The sequence below is a fragment of the Terrapene carolina genome, unplaced genomic scaffold, assembly GCF_002925995.2.
Source record: "Terrapene carolina triunguis isolate 2854851 unplaced genomic scaffold, T_m_triunguis-2.0 Scaffold18, whole genome shotgun sequence".
In the NCBI taxonomy this organism is placed as follows: Eukaryota; Metazoa; Chordata; order Testudines; family Emydidae; genus Terrapene; species Terrapene triunguis.
The window spans coordinates 9,952,758-9,974,317 of NW_020664369.1; the positions used below are offsets into that span (position 1 = coordinate 9,952,758).

Consider the following 21,560-nt stretch of genomic DNA (forward strand, 5'->3'; position numbering starts at 1 on the left):
ATTATCATAATGGATGCATCCCTCATGAGCTGGGGTGCCCACATGGGTGACCGCATGACACAAGGCACCTGAACAACATAGGAGGTCCAGATGCACATAAACATATTGGAACTCCGGGCAGTACGCAAAGTTTGCCAAGCGTTTTTGCCAGCCATCCAGGACTGACATGTACTTGTCATATCAAGCAACACTACTACAGTCTTCTATATAAACAAGCAAGGGGGAACGAAATCCCAAGCTCTGTGTACGGAAGCTATATGCCTGTGAGAATGGTGCATTGCGCATTACATTCTTTTGACAGCAACCTAACTGACGAGCACCCAGAATGTGATTGCTGATGCTCTCACAGAAACTTTGCAACCCACCACAAATGGGAATTGCATGACTCTGTAGTCGCGGACATCTTTGGCCGATGGGACCCCAGCAAACGATCTTTTCACATCCCACAACACCACCAAATACAGCCAGTGTTGTTCAAGGGGAGGAATTGGAGCCCAATCACAGGGGGATGCCCTAGTCATTGTTTGGTCAGACAGCATGAACTCTGCCTTCCTCTCCTTAACCCTCCTAGTATAAGTAATCCATAAGATCAGATGAGAGAAAGCAACAACCATCCTGATCTCCCTCTTCTGGCCTTGTCAATTCTACCTCCTGTTTCTCCTCTGCATTTCAAAGCACTCTTCACTCACGCTTTGGACATTCCCGGAGCTACTCACTCAACACAATAGCATATTCAGACTCCCCAACATGCACACTGTTCAACTGGTGGCTTGGTTTTTGGATGGACATCACCACTAGCTCAGGAGTGCTCTCTGGCAGTGCAAGATGTCCTTTCAAGTAGCAGGAAAGATTCCACAAGATGCTTGTATTGAGCCAAATGGACGCGTTTTGCTTCCTGGGCTACATGACAGGGCCTTGTCTCCAAAGTGGCATCCCACTACTCTTGGAGTATTTACTCTTTCTGAAGGACTCAGGGCTGGCCCTCAATTCCATCAAGTTGCAGTCAGCTGCCATTAGCGCTTTTCACCCATCGGTGGATGGCCAATCAATTTTTGACCACCCCCTACTTGTATGATCCTGGAAGGGCCTTTTTTGAAAATACCCTCCCATTCAGCCTATGGGACCATAACCTAGTCCTCACCTCATTGACTACCACCACCTTTGAACCTATGGTCTCCTGCTTGCTATCTCTCTTTTTTATGAATGTCACTTTCCTCATCACCATTACGTTGTCTAGGAGGATTGGCAAACTGGGAGCCATGGTGGCTAACCCTCTCTTCATGACTTTCCATAAAGACAAGGTCTCTCTCTGCCTTCACCCCAAGTTCCTACCCAAGGTGATTTCCCAATTCCACCTCAATCAAGCCATACATTTACCTACCTCCGAACAGTACTGCTTTCAAAAGCTCCGGCTCCTGATGCATGGCGAATGCGCAGAACTCCTCAGTGGAATACAGATAGGTGCCACACATCTCAAAGAATCTCCAGTTACAGATAAGCAACTTTGTTTTTAAAATAATTGTGTGTGTTGTCAGTTTGGTATTGCTTATATGCAGGAGCGAGTTACATCAATTTGCAAAGTAAATGGAGCAGATATATTTCTTCCAATATTCTACCTATTACAATAGCCAATATTGCATACTTCAGATGAGAGAGTCAGAGTCCTATATTTCACTTAATTGTGAAGTTATTTACTATTGGGGTGGTATTTCTTTTTGTTCCCCGAAGATCATCTTAATCAGAAGTAATTATAGTATTTATAGACCTTGTAATTGTATCTTAGCTAATGTAACCACATGAACTATTTTTATTCCTATAAATGAATAATCCTTTGGTGAATCTCACTAAATTTATTTACTTCAGTGATATATCTTGGATCAGTTTTTTTCACAGTCACTCCTTATCACCCTGATTTATTAGAGCACTGAAATAAGTGCTTAACATTTAGCATGTTCTTTAGTGCTTTTATGAATAGGAATGCTTTCCTGGATCAGGCCCATAAGAATAAGGGGAAAATGGCTAATTCCTATTCCTCGATATTGTGTAGTATTGTTAGCACTATTAAAACCACTGTTACAGTTCACCCCAGAAGTGGCTGAATTGCTCTGAGGATGAAATTAAATATTTTATATAGATTGTAATTTTTAGACACTCAAGAAAAGCCCCATATAAATCACTTTTTATGCAAGATACTGTGTAATTTTCTTTTTACTGTTTTAAATTATTAGTCTTATGGCTTTCAAAGCCTTGTTATTTTTGTGTTCTTGGAAAGGGCATATAGCAACGTCCTGTTATGTTAGATATTATGTTGATGAGAGCATAGTGTAAACACCTATATAGCTACTGTTTATTGGTATATGTCTATTATTTCTTCTCATGTATGTCCTTTTCAAACTAAGTAGTCTTTTAAATCTCTCATTTGATGAAAACAGTTCTTTTCCTGAAATCTTTTATACATTTGCCCGTTTTCTGGAGCTTTCTTGTTTCTGCTAAGTTTGCAGCTGAGTATGGTCAAGCCTCTGCTGTAATTTATTTGGAAGTAGGGAGAAGGTGGGGCTGTATAAGGCTATGTCTACACTTAAAATGCGACAGCGCTTCAGTGTAGACACTCACTACAGTGTCAGTAGGGATTTCCCCATCACTGTAGGTAATCCACCTCCCTGAAAGGCGAAGGTAGCTAGGTCAGTGGAAGAATTCTTCCATCAACCTAATGCTGTCTGCAACAAGGGTTAGGTCAACATAGCTGTATCTCTCAAAACTGTGGATTTTTCAAACCCTTGAGAGATGTAGCTGTGCTGATGTAACTTTTTCTGTGTAGACTAGCCCTATTACTTTGCACACAGTAATGTCTTCTATTCAAGGATCTCAAAGCACTTTATACATATAAACTTGCAAACTCAATGAGGTAGATAGTATTTTCATTATAATGATGGGCAAACTGAAATACAAAGAAGTTATGACTTCTCCAAGTTTATATGGTGAGGCTAGGTCTACACTATGACTTTCTGCTGGCTAGCTATTACAGCTAGGTGAAATTTTTCAAACAAGTAGACTATTCTCTGAAGATGCAGTTTTGTTTGACCCAAAATTAATCTTCTCTCTGTCTGATTCAGAGAAGGCATTTGAATCCACACCTTCTTCCGCCTAGCTGAGTGTCTTAATCATCAGGCTATAGAGTTGTTCTCACTGTCTGTCTTTGGCCGAGTGAATATTTAATTATTTATACAAAGTGGAATAGCGTCAACAGAATAGCCCTGATCCTTCAATGAGCTCTGCACAGACAAGCCCCTTTTGTACATTGTACCAAGTACATTGTCAGAACTAAATTAATAATTATACTAGTAAATTCTTATTAATGTAAGTGTTAGAATCATAGAGTTTAAGGCCAGAAGGGACCACAAGATCATGTAGTTTGACCTCCTGCATAGGACAGGACACCAAAACCACCCAGAACCCCACACTAAACTCAACAACCTAAATTAGATCCAAGTAGTATAGTAGTGATTATAGTACTGATTTCTAAATAATTTTTTTGAATTAATGAAAGTGAAATAACTGACTGTTCGTTACAGATTACATCATTTCATATTCTTTCATTAACATTTGGTGTTTACCCTAAAAAATCTACAAACTGCTCAGTTTATATTAATTTATTTTTATGGCTAATGTACAGAAAATAGTTATCAAGAATGTAATTTTTCTGTTACTAAACACCCTGACACTGCTAGTTGGTGCACTAAAATAAATACCCTTTTCAGCAAGCGTTCCCTGTTCAGTTAGACAACTTTTTCTTTTTATATGGTATGCTGAAGATGAGCTTAATGTATGCATAGCTTGGAAGCTGCGTTAGTGTCAATTTGTATTTCCCACTAGAGTCTTTCCTTCCTGAAATTAGGTGTGGGTTGGTGTTGAACTTGGGGGTGAAGAGGCGGTAAGTTACACATCTAGTATGATTATGTTTTCATAAATCTACATCAGAGGGTTAGTAGGGAGGTATATCAGCTGCCACTTGTTTCATATTCTAGCTTCATCTCTCTGTTTTAGGATACAGTGCACAGGTTGCTACTGAATGACTAGCTAATTCTTATGTTGTGAAGGACTTTGCTTTTGAAAAAACTTACCTTATCTAAGTGATATTGATATTAAAGGGCCTTTCCTGTTTGAGATTCATTACTCAAGCTTAATGCTTGATAAAAGTCATAAAGCAAACATTTTTATAATGTTGAAGAATTTATCTTGTTATTTCCATTAACTTCCCAAAATACTGAGGTGTTTGTCAGATAACCTTGCCATGTTTTCATTTGCAACTTGTTAATCAAAAGCTGTTGTTTAAATTTTACAGAGTTTATCAAAACACAATAGAAGTAACATTGGAACAGAAGGTGGACCACCCCCTTTTGTGCCTTTTGGGCAGGTATAGTAACTATTTTTTTACTTTTGACCTTGGTATAGATGTAATCAGGATTAATATTTTGTAAAATAATTTTAAAACCATAATGACTAGAAGTTCTGTTGTTAGAATGGATAAAGTGAATATTTCCCTATGTAATAGGAAGTGTGAAATCTTCATTTTAATACATTCTTTTTGATGTTTCAATAGAACATACTTTTTTACATTTTTTCAAAATGTTAGTTAAATATTCATCACTATGCCAAATTGATACTTTAGATAATTGGGAACATTGCTGACTCCAACACCTCATAGATTTCAAGTCATGATCAAAATTATCTCTTTACAATTAAAAAAAAATAAAATCCCCAAACACCCTGAAAATAACTTAAAATGCAATCTAATGGCTAATGACAGTGTGTGTGTGGGAAAGAGAGATTACTTTTCAGTATATTTGACCTTGGTAGATTGAAGTCAGGGGTGTCAGGCTCTGATCCTTTATAAGTAATTGAAACGTTTTGCCATGGACATCATGGCAAATATCCAGGCTAACATTCAATACATTGTCCAAGATAATACTGGCTGTGGACAATGAGGGAATTGTGTATTATTTTTATGACTATCATATGCCCTGCAGTTATCTCTGATATTAATCTGCCTAACTGCCAGGAGTTAAATCAAAAGAGACCGTTAAGGGAGAAACCAATAGGAAATGAAACAATGACACACATGACCGTCCTGGAGGAAACGAAGGAACAGCTTTTTATTGGGGAATACCCCAACTGACTCATCCAGGCTAGGATGATTTACTCTTAGGCTGAGCCTAAGATCAAAGGGAATCCTAAATCCTTGGGAAAGAGGAGTGTGAGAGTGGGTTGTGAGCACATGGAAGCTGACATCCAGATTGGCAGAGATTCGGGGAGTATGCTGTGAGTGGGATAGGCTCACTGATGGGAGTAAGCTGTACCTCCCAGAGCTACTAATAGGCTAAATTTTTAGAAGGAAGAGCACATCTAGAGCTTTCATTTTATTAACAAATTTAGGAAAATGCTTTATACCTTTGAGGAATGAACATATAATGCTTTGTTTTGAAGACACTGCTTTGTGTCACTGCTAATATATGCTTTCACTGGCTCCCAAATGGAAATTCTTACAGGAGCCAAAATTGGGTTGTTAACATAGTTGTGAGCCAGTGGGACTGAAGCCTAGAGATCCAGTCTGTAAGTGGTCAGACCTGAGGTTCCACCCAGAATGAGGTGCAGAAGGCCCAGTCTGTCACCTAAGGGTACGTCTACACTTACTTCCTGGTTCGGCGGCAGGCAATCGATCTTCTGGGATCGATTTATCGCGTCTTGTCTAGACGCGATAAATCGATCCCGAATCGATCCCGGAAGTGCTCGCCATCGACGCCGGTACTCCAGCTCGGCGAGAGGAGTACGCGGCATCGACGGGGGAGCCTGCCTGCCGCGTCTGGACCCGCGGTAAGTTCGGACTAAGGTACTTCGAATTCAGCCACGTTATTAACGTAGCTGAATTTGCGTACCTTAGTCCGAAGTGGGGGGTTAATGTGGACCAGGCCTAAGAGATGCATTTGAGGGAGACTAAAAAGGGGTCTAAGGCACAGTTTTCCCTGTAGCCATGTCTCTGGCTGACTGCTTAATTGTTTCTGTTCAGACCTCGATATCTTGGACCCATAAAAATAAAATAAATAGTATCTAGTTGTGTCCCTGTGAATTCCAGATATTTCAGAGGAGCAGGCTTGGACTTCAGATTATTTATTCAGATCCCTAGTAAATCCTGCAATCAATCATGTGATGATACTGGTGGATCCTTTGATCCCTGCCAAAATACTGAACTTGATCAACCCGTCATCCAGAGACTTGTTCAACACTAGTTATCTTTGAGACCTTATAGCTATAAGTGGTTGGCAAACACAAAATGCTGCTCCACAATCAGATATCTGGTGTGTATGTGAGCCAAAATATACAAACTTAGGGGTGTCTAAGGTTAAATACTTAATAGATTTTAGAGGTGTTGTGCATCCCCAACTCCCACAGAAGACAATGAGATTTGCTTTAATACCTCTGATGATCATTTTTATTTAGGGGTTTACCTAATGAATTTATGGCTAGCACCTGTGAGTCAAGTTCAAAAATTTTAACTTTGGCTTTTGAAAACTTCCCCTTCTAATCTTTCTTGCCACATTTCTCTGGTAACTGGATATTCCATCCTTGGAGGGGTAAGACTGTGTGCCAAAATTTTGATCCCCTCCTCCTTTACTAGAGGTGAAAGTTTGAAGGCCACTTTCTCCCATGGACCAGACATGGGTTGTCAACCAAGATGTTTAGTTGTCCTAGCTGTATATTTTTTGTGTTAATTTTTTTCAAAAGTTAATACTCTAATGAAATATGAATATTTTGTTTTGTAACTGAAAATAGAAAGGAGAGAGTAAATTTCTGTAGTACTGCTTTTGTGTTACAGAAATGTGTGTCTTCTGTGCAAGTGGACAGCAGGGAACTTGATCAGAGAAAGACTCTGCAAATGATGAGCACTGCTAAGCCTGTTGGAGACAATGATGAATTTGAAAAACAAAGAACAGCTGCTATTGCAGAAGTAGCAAAGAGCAAGGAGGTTAGAATATACATTTGCGGCAGTATTTTACTGGGTGTACTTCATTATTTTAGTTCAAGTATTTATCTCCTTAATGTGAGTCACATTATGGTGTCTGTTTTCTTATGTTCCTTTGTCTACCAAGTATTTAGAAAAATAAAAACCAAAGGCAATGAGCCTTTTCGGAAACTTGGGGTGTGTTCTCCCTTTTCTAAAGAGGTAATGTGATGTAGACTGACCATAGAATATTTTCTTATGGATCTAATTTTGATCTAAACCAAGTCTGCTAAAATATGCATGAATTTTATAATTCAGTTTTGCTTTATGCAAACAGTACAATTTGAGTAAGCAAAACTAACTTACTAGGCAGCCTGTATTGAAGCTATTTTGATGCTGAGATTAAGGTAATGAATATATTTCCAAGTCCCAACAGACTTTGATTCATTGTGTTCGGTATTGTTGAATTGCTATGGAACTTAACATGTTTAATCCTTGGATTATTTTATATTCTCCCTTACAGTTTTCCATTTAATTTTATTTTTATGATTTGCCTCAGAGCAACTCATAAAAATTAAAATTATATAACATTTTACACCCTCGTCTGGACATAGGGAAATTCTAGCTAGTAAATTACTCTGTTATTTTATGGAAATTAATATTTTATGTGTCTATATAAAGGATAACGATAAACCGTTAGGTACCTGAGATTTACTGCATTTTTCTGTAGTAGCATAATCTTAAAGGTTATTTTCCTAACTGTGTTGTTTACTGAATGTTTATTTCCCTTCTTATCTAAAGACCAAGACATTTGGAGGAGGTGGTGGCAGTACTAGAAGCAATCTTAATGTGAGTGCTGGAGGGAATCGAAATAGGGAAGTGTTCCAGAAGGAAAAGATAACAAAACCTGAGGGGAAAAATGAAGGTGTCTATCGTGAACTGGTAAGGCTGAGGATCTAAATGGAGCCTTAAATATCCGTATTTGACATGTAGACTAAAACTATGAGATAATGAATTTTCCTTCAGTTTCTATAAAAGGTTGTATAGATTTCTGTATTTTACTCTCTGTTGAGATTGGTTTATTTTCACGGAATACCTAACTCATGGAGGATACAATTAATCAGGCTGTGTATTGCAACTGTGTAGAAACTCTTACAAAACAAAAAATTGTAACAAATTTTGTGATAGTCTCATTACAGAAATATTTTTCTCTCTTGAATTTTAAAATAAATGCAGCAGTTTGCAAGTCAAAGTAACTTAACTGTTATAATCAATGGCATTTTTATAGCACTTTTTAAGAGCCCAAAGCAAGACATTTTAAGATCATTTTCCTTCTGGATTAATATTGGTTTATCATCAAAAGAATATGTTTAGTGTTTAAACCAGGGATCGGCAACGTTTGGCATGCGGCCCGCAAGGGTAAGCCCCCTGGCGGGCCAGGCCGGTTTGTTTACCTGCCGCATCCGCAGGTTCAGCTGATCACAGCTCCCACTGGCTGCGGTTCGCCACTCCAGGCCAATGGGGGCTGCGGGAAGCGGCGTGGGCCAAGGTATGTGTACTGCTTCTGCTATTTAAACTGGTAATAAAAGAGCAGGGAAACTCCTGTTCATTCTCATCCTGGAACTCCATGCTGTCTTGGTCACAAATAAGGTCTCTCATTTTGTAAGATGGTGGCCGCTGGCAGGAGGCTCAATACTATCAATTTTAATTCAAAACAATATTTTTAAAGCTATATCACAGTTACTTGGTGAGAAGTGTTATTAGTTATGTGAACTTTCAGAACACTTCATTGAGCAAAATGGATAGTCTATACAAACAGTCCTTAAAAAAACCTGCATCGGTTTTGCCCAGTCCAATGGTCTATAAGTTCATGAGGTTAGAAATGGTTTTCACCATGAACAAACCATGAAAGATATTTTTAAGTATGTAATTGCAATTGACATTTCTGTGTTTTAGTGCTGGAGGCAGACATCTTGCTGGAAAGAGGTGTCATTTGTGACAATGGGGCAGCACCGTAGAAGAGACAGTAAACTAGTTTGACCTGCTTTAATAATTGCTTAATAATCATAAAAATATTGTATATGTTTAGTTTTTCTTCCAACTGTTAAAATCATTATTAAAGCAGGTTAGAGACTGGTTTAAAGTAACTGTTTAATAGGATTTTTATACTTTTGTGTGTCATAAATGCCATCTGTTTTCAGCAAGATGGCTGCCTCCAGCACTGGATTTAAAAATGCTAAATGTAATTAAAGACTTTTTTAAATTAATTAATTAAATTAATGTGGTAGGTGTTTCTTGCATTTATATCCTATGTGTTTCTGAGATACATGTCACCATAGTATCAGGGTGCTATTTATATGGAGTTGAAAAAATGGAATTTTTCATAAATTAGGTTATAATATTCTGCCTTCCTCACATGACCAACTTAATAACTCCAACTGCACGAAGGGCGTAGAGCTTAGGTTGACGTAGGGTGATGCAGTGTCAGACTAGACACGCAATTACATCAACTTTAGTGGCCTCCAGGAAGTGTCCCACAATGCTCTCCCACCCCATGACCTTTCTGGTCACCATTTTGAGCTCCGCTGCCTGGTGACCAGATATGCAGGTACATGTCCCTCTGCTTTTAATGCCCCATGAATTTTTGAAATTCCATTTCCTGTTTGCTCAGCATGGAGAGCTCACATAGCAACTGCATGGCTGACCATGCTGGCTCCACACTGCAGACGTGTTCCTGCCTGGAGTACACCAGAGGTGACGAATCTCCTGGGTCTATGGGGAGAAGAGGCTGTGCAGACATAGCTCTGATCCAACCATAGAAATGTGAATATCTATGAGCAAATTGCTTGGGGCATGGGAGAGAAGGTCTACAAGAGGGGCATGGAGCAGTGCCATGTGAAGACCAAGGAGCCTGCGGCAGTTGTACCAGAAGTCAAGGGAGGCTAACAGTCGCTCTGGTGTGGAGCTGTAGACATGCCACTTTGACAAAGAACTTCATGCCATTCTTGGCGGCGACCCCATCACGTCTACAAGGGCCCCGTGCGTACTTGGGAGGAGTCACAATCACAGGCTATCGGAGTGAACCCTGCGGATGAGGTGTTGGACAAGGAAGAAGAGGAGGCGTAGGAGAATGGGGGACAGGTGACCGGGGATCCAGTGACTCAGTGAGCCAGGACCTCTTTTTGACTCCAGAGCCGTCAAACAAGTCCACACAGTCCATCATGGGAGAGCCTGATGAAGGGGAAGGAACAAGCATGCAGTTTGATTTGATATTTCAGGGACACATCTGTTCATTTACTTATTATTATCATGCTACAAGAGATAGTGAAATAACCAGTAGAGGTAGAGTTGCTGTCTGCTTCTCATTCCCCTGTACAGTTAGGCAGAGGAGACCTTGCAGAACAGTTTATGTGTACCGGGATGTCCCTTGAATCCTCCATAGAGATCTCGAGGAAACTCTCCTGGAGGTACTCTGCAATCTTCTACTGAAGACTACTGGGGATGGCTGCCTTATTTTTTCCACCATGGTAGGACACTTTCCCAAACCACTCGGCAGGCATCATATATAATGATGAGCAAGAGAGAGAGAGAAGCTTTTGGTGCAATATATATATATAAGAGAAGGAAGAGATTGACTGGCCTTTGGAGTCCATAGATACCTTGAAAGTTACAAGGACTGTGTGAGAAAGAGGGTCTCTGCGAAATTGCCTATCCCTCAGGTCTCAGATTATGGTCCTGTCCAAGATTAGCTCTCAACTGTTCAGCCCAAGGGTGCTGCTTAGCTCCTGATGAAAAGAGTAGCTGTCATATACAGCAGACAGGAACACTGAGTATTTCCAGCTCCAAAAGGAGGTGATGCACCACTGGTGCATGGTAGAATATCCCTTCTTCTCTATGACAACTTTGTAAAAGATATTACCTCACCCACCTTGTCTATCTGCAAGGGAGACAGAACGGTAGAACAGATTTACTGGGCAGGCTCCAGCTGGCACTAAAGGAATGGATTCTAAACCAACACTGTTTCCCCCCCACCCCCCAGGACAGCTGCATTCTAATCTGCCTGGTTTTTTTACTGATATACTCACCTACATGGCCCATGTCACTGTACTATCTGTGTGCCTTTTAGTCATTAATGTATTTTATCCTCATCACACCCCTGTAAGATAGGGCGGCACTATGCCTATTTTACAGATGAGAGACTGAGTCACAAGTTAGATTAAGTTGTTCAACCTCATATGGGAAGTCTGTGGCTGAGCTGGGCATTGTACGTAGGCCACTTTAGTGTTAGTAACATAGACCATCCTTCCTACGACGTTGCAGGGAACATTAGTAATTGTAAGTCTTTTTATTTAGTGATGGTCCTGTGCTTCAGTTTGTGGACATTCAGTCTAAGAATATTGTTGGGTGGACTTGTTTGTTTGGGGGATGCAGAAGGAATTATGAAGGAAGTGGAATCAACTTAGCCAGAAGTGTAGGAGTTTTACTTTATCCCCACTCAACTGTACTTCATTCTTTTAAGAAGTTATTCTTGCATGCTCCAGTTTGGTTTTGGAAGTGAATTTGGATATTTATATCTGCAAACTAGATGGCTGATGTTTAGATACTGTTATTTATTACTTGTATTGTAGTAGCACCCATATGCCGTAATTAGGATGCATCTAATTGGAAGCAAGACAAGTGAAAGTAACAAACTATAGGAGGAAAGGAGAAAATGGGTAATAATGATAATATCACATGGTTACGTTAGTTATTGCACAACTTGTACTAATCTCTCAGCAAAACTAATTGTGTTCTTTTAAGCAGGTTTTATTTAGTTTGCATTAAGGAGTTACTCAATTTTCATGGTTGAGACATATCCCAAAATATTTCTAAAACATCCACTGCACTGTCAACCTATTGAGTCATATGGTTCAGTTTATCTGGTTTGTTTGTACCAGCACAGGGTTGTCCCTTTTCCCTTTTTTGGGCAGAGAAGTGTGACATTTTTTACAGGGAGGTGTGTGAGGCTAGAACCTTTTCCTCACACTACACATTTATTAGACGTAATAAAATAGAGGATTGGAGGATTCAATTTTCAGCTTGGTGCTTCAAACAGCAATATTATGTAAGGCCATCGCCTTTACTATGTGTACACTGATAGTTATATTTGCTGTCTGTCAGAATGTTTCATATCATTGGGAATGAGAAGTCATGTATTACTGAAGAAGGAAAATTACTTACTGGTATTTCTTTCAGTTTTATTCTGCAGGATCTTTAGTCATTATATATCTAGTCTCCCTATTTTGGAGAATGTATAATCTGATTTTGCACAGCCATTGTCAGTCATAGCTTTGGAAATGTTTGTACCAAGCACAAAAGGCTGGCCCGTTAAGCTATGCTTGATATATTTTTGCCTTCTTTCTTCCTGCTAAGGGGAGAGATACTGCTGTCTATCAGGATACTCCTTTGTTTGATGGAGTGAGAGTTAAACTATGGGAATCAGAGTTTGACATCATCTAATATTATTCCTTTGGTTTTATATTTGAAATTAAATCAAAGCAAAAAAACCAAACAAACACACACACAACAAAAATCCCCTCCAAAAAACGAAGCCCAAAAATCAAAGAAACACCCAAAGCACGTAAAATCCATCTCCTAAAATTACCATCTGTCCCTGTCTCCTCTCACCCCAGTGTACTCAAGTCAGTTACATGAAGCCATGAAAGCTTATTTGTTAGTATTTTTATAAATGGCCCTAAGTATTTATCATCATACATGAAAAATAAATTAATGTTTTAATTAAATATTAATGTGCAATTTACAAGCAAACCTAGTATTTTATGGAATCTGTGTTGTAGCTTGTGATTACTTTTGTGTATATCTTTTATTACAGGTTGATGAAAAGGCTCTAAAGCACATAACAGAAATGGGTTTCAGTAAAGAAGCAGCAAGGCAGGCGCTTATGGATAATAGCAACAGCCTAGAAGCAGCATTAAATTTTCTTCTGAACAGCAGTAAACAGAAACCTATTCAGGGACCACCACCTAGAGGTATAACTTGTAAAGCTGTGTTTTAGACTAAAGTGTCTATATAATAGGGGATCTTGTGTTAATATATGGAGATATACCTATCTCATAGAGCTGGAAGGGACCCCGAAAGATCATCGAGTCCAGCCCTTGCCTTCACTAGCAGGATCAAGTACTGATTTTGCTGCAGATCCCTAAGTGGCCCCCTCAAGGATTGAACGCACAATCCTGGGTTTAGCAGGCCAATGCTCAAACCGTCCCCCCAAGCACAAAAATATAATATTGGTCTTTGCTACTGTATGTGGAGTTATGCAGGGGCATAATTGCATATATGTTTTCCTCTAAGTCATAATGTATTCAAGACCTGACCATGAATATTGGAAAAGTACCTCTGTGTATTATATCTGTAATTGTTTCCTGGTTAAAAATCGCACAGTTAAGTGTTCTTAATTGAAAATAATCCATGTAATTCATGGATATGATTATATTTTTCCTGTTTAAAGGCTTCATCTGTTTTATAAAAACAATTACAATAAAAAGAAATGTAGAGTTACTGTAGATTTGTCTGGCTCTAAGTCATTTGTTTGTAATATCCACAGGGAAAGGAAAGGGCAGAGGCCGACTAAGACCTGAAGATGAAGAGGAACTAGGAAATGCCAGACCTTCTGCACCCAGCACACTATTTGACTTCTTAGAGTCCAAAATGGGTACTCTGACAATAGAAGGTACGTTGTTGAAATTAAAATGATCTATGGAAGCAAGATCAGACACTGCTGGCCTAATTTTTCTAAGTTGCTAAGCACCTTCTTCTCTATAGATGTAACTGAGATTTGTGTCGGGTCAGAACATCTGAAAATCCAGGTTATTCATGTTTCATGTATGTATGGTGTTCAATTAACAATGTATATTCATCTTTTCTCACTACCACTTGGTTATGAAGAGCTGTTGCAAATTTATTAGTAGGAAAAGACTTAATTGCTTCATCGTCATCATGGATCTAATGGAAAATATTACATTATCTGTTTGCCATTGTAGTGTGTTAGCGGTCGTCCCTCCCGCTCTGGCTCAGTGGGAGGTCACTCCGCCTCACTACAGCCATGAAAATGTTAAATTGTCATTTTCCGAGTTTTCTTTCAATATACTGCTCAGACAAAAGGCAGATGTGGATGTAATAGTGTGTGGTTTTGCTGAAGTATGGGTGAGTGGGCATGAAGCAGATTGGAAGTAATGGGGCCTTGGGTTATCTCAAAGTGTGTCTGCAGATCCAAACCACTTAAGAGTGCGGGGGACAGGAAGTAAAAGGAAATAAAGATGCTGTAATGGGGTCAGGACTCACCACCACTGGCGCCTCCTGCTGGTTGCTCCGGAAATTAGCTCGTCAGCTGTGGAGCGCCCTCTGCGCATGGTGTCTTGCCTGTTGTCTGCTCTGCTGGTTTGGGACCCGCGTTGTTCCCTGCTTGGTGGCATCCACTTCAGGACACTGTCCTCCGGCAGCTCCCCCTATTCCATTCTCAACCCCTTCGGGGGGGGTGGGGGGGGGAGAGGGGAAAGGGAGTTTAACGGCAGTCCTTCGGGTTGCATCTGCCTCAGTGGCCAACCACAACCCCAAAGTCTAGCCCCTCACCTCAGGGGCAAGTTGCAGTCTGTCTCAGCCACACTCCTCCATGGCCAGATGCAGTGCAAGGGGGGAAGGGGGGGAACCCAGGCCCACCCGCTACTCTGGGTCCCGACCCGGGGACCCTCTAGCGGCAGCCTCTCTCTACCCTCCTTCTCTCCCCTCTTGTCCGCCTATCTTCCCTGGGCCACTTCCCCTTTGGCCCCGTGCACCTTCTCGACGCTTTTTAGCAGGAGCCACAGCCTGGCAGGTAATTGGGCTGGAGCTGTCCTCTGCTTCCGTGAGCCTGCCCAGCACTGCTCTGTCCAAGGTGCTACCTCTTTACCTAAGGGTACATCTACACTACCTGCTGGAGCGGTGGGTAGTGATCGATCTATTGGGGATCGATTTATTGCGTCTAGTGTAGACGTGATAACATTGATCCCCGAGCGCTCTCCCGTCGACTCTGGTACTCCACCGCCGCGAGAGGCGCAAGCGGAGTCGACGGGAGAGCGGCAGCCGTCGACTCAGCGCCGTGCACACGCCGCCGTAAGTAGACCTAAATACATTGACTTCAGCTATGCTATTCTTGTAGCTGAAGTTGCGTATCCTAGGTTGATCCCCCCCTCAGTGTAGACCAGGGCTCAGGAGCCAGTCCTCCTCCCTTGCTAGTCAGGGAGAGACTGCCCCCCCTTTTGCTAGGCAGACTTTATATAGGGCCCAGCCCGGCCCTAATTGGCTGCCTCTTTCTTTGCCCTGATTGGCTCTCCACAGGCCTTTGCTGATTGGCTGCTGGTGTGCGCAGCCTCTCTGGCTTGTTCCAGCCCTTTTTCTCATGGAGTGGGGAAGCTGCCCCACTACAGATGCCTACAAGAAAGGGGACCTGACTATCCCAAAGAAAAGAGTACTATTTTCTCATGAGAGGGCTAGTTTCCTTTTCTTCTAGGTTCATAGGGTTTCAGTTCCTTCCTCTTCAGCCACATTTAGATCATATAAGATGCTGTGCGTCCACCTAGCTGTGGAAGTATCTTCACTTAAATTTGGCTCCCACTGATGTAAGTGCCTCTCTACACTGATTTAGTAACACCACCTCCCCAATCTTCTGTGCATGTCATCCTGCCCACCGATTACCATCCTGACCTTCCCAATCTTCTGACCCAGTACAAAATGGCAAGATCAAGCATCCCAATCAATCACGTCTGCTCCCTCTCAGAGTGTGGTATTTAGATTGTCATCAACTATCGAACAGGCATGTTCCTCCGCTGTATAAGACATTCTCTTTAATAGTATGAAAGATTCCACTAGATAAAGTTATTGGGGTAATTGCAGATGGTTTTCATCTTGGCCACAACATAGATTTTACCAGAAGCAGCAGAGATTCTGCTAATCCTGGACTACATTGTATCATTAAAGATGTTGGATCTTGCCCTCAGCCCTTTGAGAGTCCACCTAGCGGCGATCAGCACATTCCATCCTTCTATGGAGTGTTACTCTGGTTTTACAAACCTGCTAACTGCTAGATTTTGGAAAGGCCTCCTAAGAACCTTCCCACCCCTCCAAGTGATTGCGCCTCAATGGCATCTGAATCTGGTACTCTCAGCATTAACAAAATCCTCATTTGAACCAATGGCATCTTGCTCCATGTCTCTTCGCTCCATGAAGGTCACCCTCCTTTTTGCTATCACTTTGGTGAGAAGGGTTGGGAACTTAGAGCTATGATGGCGGACCCATCATTTACAATATTCCACTCAGATAAGGTCTTCTTACATCAACACCTGAAATTTTTACCAAAGGTAATCTCCCAGTTTCATATTAATCAATCCATTCACTTACTGATTTTCTTCCTGAAACCACATGCATCTGCAGAAGAATGTCTCTCAATGTTCAATAAGCTTTAGCCTTTTACCTGCAGAGGACAAAAACAATCAGGAAGTCCCCTAGACAGTTTATTGCGATAGAAGAGAGAGTCCAGGGACAGGCAGTCTTCACCCAGAGAATCGCCAAATGGATTTCCAGCTGCATTAAACTCTTCTACCAGTTTGCAAATCTACCTTGCCCCTGTAGGGTATGGGTTCACTCCACTACAGCGGAAGTAATAAGCATGGCATCCCTTCAGCAAGTGCCTCACATAGATATATGTAGAGTAGCCACATGGAGCTCTGTCAATATGTTTGCAACATGCTATGCCTTGTTCCACAACTCAGTCACGAATACTTCTTTGGCACGGCGATATTTTGCACGACCCTTCTGTCCTCATCCTCGCACCCTTCTCCAACTTAGGTACTGCTTGTCAGTCACCCACAGTGGAATATAATAGGAACCACCACTCAAAGAAGAAGAGGTTACTTACCTGTAAATGGAGGATCTTTGAGATATGTGTATTCCGCTTTCCGCCCTCCTACCCCTCTGTTTCGAATCTGTCAGATTTACAGTGGAGAAGGAACTGGAGCCATGGTTGGTCCGCCCTGCCCTTTATCACTTTGAATGGATGGACGAGGCAAGTCTGGGCACATGCGTGGACCAATGGATACTACTTTCAAATTCTCCCACTCCAGGCATATGGTGTACATGCATAACCCACAGTGAAATATAGAACCTCCAGTTACAGGTGGGTAACCTCCTCTTTCCTTAAAGGCAACCCTACCCTCTGATGATGATTACAAGACTTATCAGAAATTGTTAAGGAGGGTAGCTTCAGACTTGGGCATTCAAGTCAAGGATGTCAGGGAGTCCTCTCATTGCCTGATTGATAGAATATCAATGGCAGGTCCATCTAGTGTGGCACTGCCAATCAATAAAATGATATTAGCGCCTGTAAAGTCACTACAGCAGACCCCATCTTCATTGCCTCCCACTTCAAAGCATGCAGAGCCCTCCCAAAGGTTTGACTATCTTCACTCCCACCCGCCTCCAGGATTGCTAGTTGTTATAGTGGCTAATGAGTGGGTGTGTCAGGGGCATCAGGCTGCCACCCCCAATCAAAAGAAGCAAAGAAGCTGGACTTGTTTGTACATATACTGTGATTCTGTGACTCAGCAGCAGGCACAAAAAGCAGAATCTTGCAGATGTTTTAGGGAGCACCTCACAGAGCACGTTAGAACATCTGTCTCTTATGCAAAAATCTGCAGTTCTCTGTGGCATTGATGGCATGCAAGATAATCTTGGTGTCAGCCTCGTGGGATCTATGAAGAAACTCCACTGAATAGTGTGAGACAGCAGCTTCATTATGCTATGTGACGATGAAATTCTTTGAGCAACTCTTTGCATGCTGGAGGGGTTTTTGTGTAAGTTGCGTGGTTAACTTGTCCTTTGTACAAGTATGAGACAATGACTTTTTCACTGTGACATTGGAGACACTTGCGGGGGTCAATGACTTTCTAATGGACAGGTTCAATACAATGGAGTCTCTTCTGGTAATATTTTTTTGATTCCTTTACATATGTCTCAAACACAAGGGGGAATTCATATGTCCAGTATTTTCTCTGTATCCTCATAATTAAGTGTTCGGACAAATTTTAGCAGGTGTTAATAGTTTCTGCTTTGTCTAGATCGTGTACCTCAGCCATACTACGAGCTACACTGAAAGGTCTCTGCTGGAATAAGGTACCGGTCACGTTGTCTGTAGGTGCTGGTATGGGAAGATCATGCAAGATGTGCATTAGTTTGTTTTTTGCCTTGCACATATGCATTGTTACATAGCATTTGAACACTGATTGTGGTACCTTAGAGAACTTGTATTTTCCCAAAATAGATCAACATCACACTAAGATCTAGACACAATCAGAAGAAGAGCAAACCTGTCTCTGGTTAGCTCTGTAATAGTTCCTACCACCTTTGCTCTGACGTTCTTCTTTACATTTGAGCACAGCTTTAGTCTTTTTTTCTTGAATGGAGCCCATAGATTTTCCCTGCAACTTTTTCTCTGCAAGAATTTGGTTCACAGTATTGTCACTGTACAAAATCCCTCAGATCTCAGGAATACCACTGCTAACAATGAAGGAGGCGATTGCATGTATTGCTGCAAAGAATATGTGCAATTCACTGGGAAGTAGAATCCTCTGTCCAAAAAGATCATAATGGGACATTATTAGCTTTTGAACAGGCCTGTAAAGGCCCAAGTCTAGTATCACCAAATACTTTGATTTAGTTCTGCAAATGTATTTGTTCATGTGTTCTGGCTGGGTTAGGAATGTTAACTGAACTATCAGTGGAGCTAGGCAAGTCTGACTGGCAGGAAGCATACATGGGTCATTCACTCTAGCGCCGTCTGTAGTGCCAATATTAATTGATTTAATGAAATATATTTTTAAAATGATCTAATTAAACTGGTGTGATCCTAATTTACACATATTTAAATTGGTTTAACCCTTACTTACATTGATTTAGCTTGTTGATAAATTACCAATATAAGCTAAATCAATAAAAGTAAGGGTTAAATCAGGTTTAAGTGTGCCTATATTAGGGGTTACAGGAGTTCAAGTAAATCAGTTTTTTAATCTATGTAGTTAAACCAGTACATTTTTCTAGTATAGAAAAGGCCAAAGAGATTAGCTCTTGGGAAAGTAACTAAATTAAATTCAAATGGGGGCAAGCTATGTAAGGTTTTGCTGATTGATGATGATAACAATGGATGACAGGTGCCCATGGTAATTTGTTTAAAATGTAGCAACTACCTCTGATGCTGTTGCTCATAGGTTGACCAACCTGTAGACGGTAACAGTGCTATGTATTGATTTATATCAGTACTTGCAGCTGTGTCTACAGCATCTCATGGTCAGTGATCTTGAAGGCTGCTAAAAATGTGAAGGAATCAGCATTGAGACTTGCTGTTTGTCCATCAAAAAAAACCCCAAAACCAATTTTCCAATGTGTATGTCAAATATTTTTTTCATGACTTATTTTTGTCTGATAATTCAAACCCCTGATATGAAATTGTACTTTTACAATCCTATTTGCTTATGCGCCATAGTGTATTGTTTTAATAACAAAAGTTCTGGTGTTTTTTGTGGAGGCTATAGCATATTAAATAAAGTCAGAAAGTTCAGATGGAGAAGAAGAGAACGGTTTAGAAAGCTAATTCTTGTAGCTTTACAGAGAATTCCATCTTCATTTCATGAAGGCTCAGCAAAGAGAGAGGACAATCTTTTTTTTTTTTTTTTTGTAAATGATCATGGTAGACTCTTGAAACAATAGTTGGGCCCCAGAGTCAGTGAAGCAGCTGTCAAAAACAGGTGTCTTATACTATTTCCTTCAATGTCAGATGTGGTATGAGCCACTCTAAAGTTCACCAAACGTTTTTATGATATGCTTGGGTCTAATTATTAACAAGTGCTTTTTCTGATAAGATGTGATTGCTGATAATTGTGTTTTGCTAGGAAATATTATATTATGGCACTTATATAATTTGAGCTTTATTGCAACAATCCCTTGTTTGCCTCTGAGGCCTTGTCTACATTACCGGGGTAAGTCGACCTAAGTTACGCTATTCCAGCTATGTGAATAACTTAGTTGGAGTCGATGTAACTTAGGTCGACTTACTGCGGTGTCCACATGGTGCTGCGTCGATGGGAGACGCTCCCCGGTTGATTTACCTTACTCTTCTTGTTCCGATGGAGTACCGGAGTCGATGAGGGAGTGCTCGGTGGTTGATTTAGCGGGTCTGGACTAGTCCCGATAAATCGACCGCCGCTGCATCGATCGCAGCAGCATCGATCCCACTAAGTGTAGACATGACCTTAGATACATGATTCTAAACAACTGAATATTGTTTTAATGTCATAGTTGGTTAAAACAAACTGTACTCCTGGGGGAATTCTGCAGGACTGCGAGCCCACAGAAACTCCCCTCTCCTGCCCCACAGAATTTCTGTGCTTCCCTGCGGAAAACATCAGGGAAGCAAAGGGGGAAGCCATGCCCAGGTAGAGGGGAGACCCCAAATAGAGGCAAGGCATGGGGGACACACACAGGGTTATGTGCCACTGGCCCCCCCCCCCATTTCTGGAAGCGCAGAGCTGCCCAGCTGAAGGAGGCTGTGTTTGGGTTCTGCTGACTCTGCAGCTGAACACTGCCTCCTCGGTCCTAGTGCTAGTCGTGCTCCCCTTCTGTGTGCTGCGAGCCCCTGTGCATTCAGATCTCCCACTGAGCTGCCCTCACCCAGATTGCCCCACACCAGGATCCCCACACACACTAAACACCTCCACACGTGGATAGGCCCAGGACCCTTGCACTGTGTCAGGGTTGGGTGCAGCCTCACTGCCAAGTTCACTATACTGGGGCGGTAGAGGCTTCAGAGTGATCTGCCACCTCAATGCATCCCGTGGCCTGTGCTCCCCACTGCCAGTCATTTATTGACAAATAAAATTTGCAGAGTTTTGCAGAATTTTAAAATATTGTGCACGTAATTATTTTGGTGCAGAATTTTTAAAAAATATTGGCGCAGAATTCCTTCATGAGTAAAACTAAAGCAGTTTATCCAGAATTAAGAAAAAGTGTAATGGGTCTTCTGTGTGTATATATAGAGAGAGTTTGTGATTTTTTTGATGGCCTATATATAGGGTAGGGGGTTGCTTGGTATGTTTGATTCATGGCTATAAAACTTAGTAACAATGGTGGACATTAGATAGTCTCCATCATAGCCATCAATAATGCAAAGTTTTTAAAACACCCTATTCCACATACACAAAAGCTTTACACTAGTTGATCAGATTTTCTTTTTGTCAAGAATATACATAGAAAGGTGTGAAGGAAACAAAGGATAGCTGTATGATTAAAAGTGCATATAAGCAATTGTTGTTGAAGTCTATTATTATCTCAATACTGAGGGCTTTACATAGTTAACGTTATTCACCAAAGTGAAAATGTAGACCCCTTTGCAATGGCTAGAAATGAATTAATATTGTCTTTGCTGTGGTAGTATTTTACTATCTTGGGGCAGGTCTTCACTACGGGGGGGGGGGGGGGGGGC

At 41.2% G+C, this 21,560-nt stretch overlaps 1 protein-coding gene across 2 annotated transcripts in view; it reads left to right on the plus strand.

Moving 5' to 3' along the window:
* The window catches only part of LOC113407119 (tudor domain-containing protein 3), a 259,992-nt gene that overhangs the window by 157,395 nt on the left and 81,037 nt on the right, over positions 1-21,560 (plus strand). For both annotated transcript variants that reach the window (XR_003899863.1, XM_026655218.1), the window contains exons 6-10: positions 4,343-4,414; positions 6,872-7,021; positions 7,799-7,939; positions 12,870-13,026; positions 13,602-13,727. Coding sequence is in view for 1 of the 2 variants with exons in the window: in XM_026655218.1 (XP_026511003.1) it covers positions 4,343-4,414; positions 6,872-7,021; positions 7,799-7,939; positions 12,870-13,026; positions 13,602-13,727 (646 nt within the window). In the remaining variant the exon portion in view is untranslated. The remainder of the gene's footprint in view (positions 1-4,342; positions 4,415-6,871; positions 7,022-7,798; positions 7,940-12,869; positions 13,027-13,601; positions 13,728-21,560) is intronic.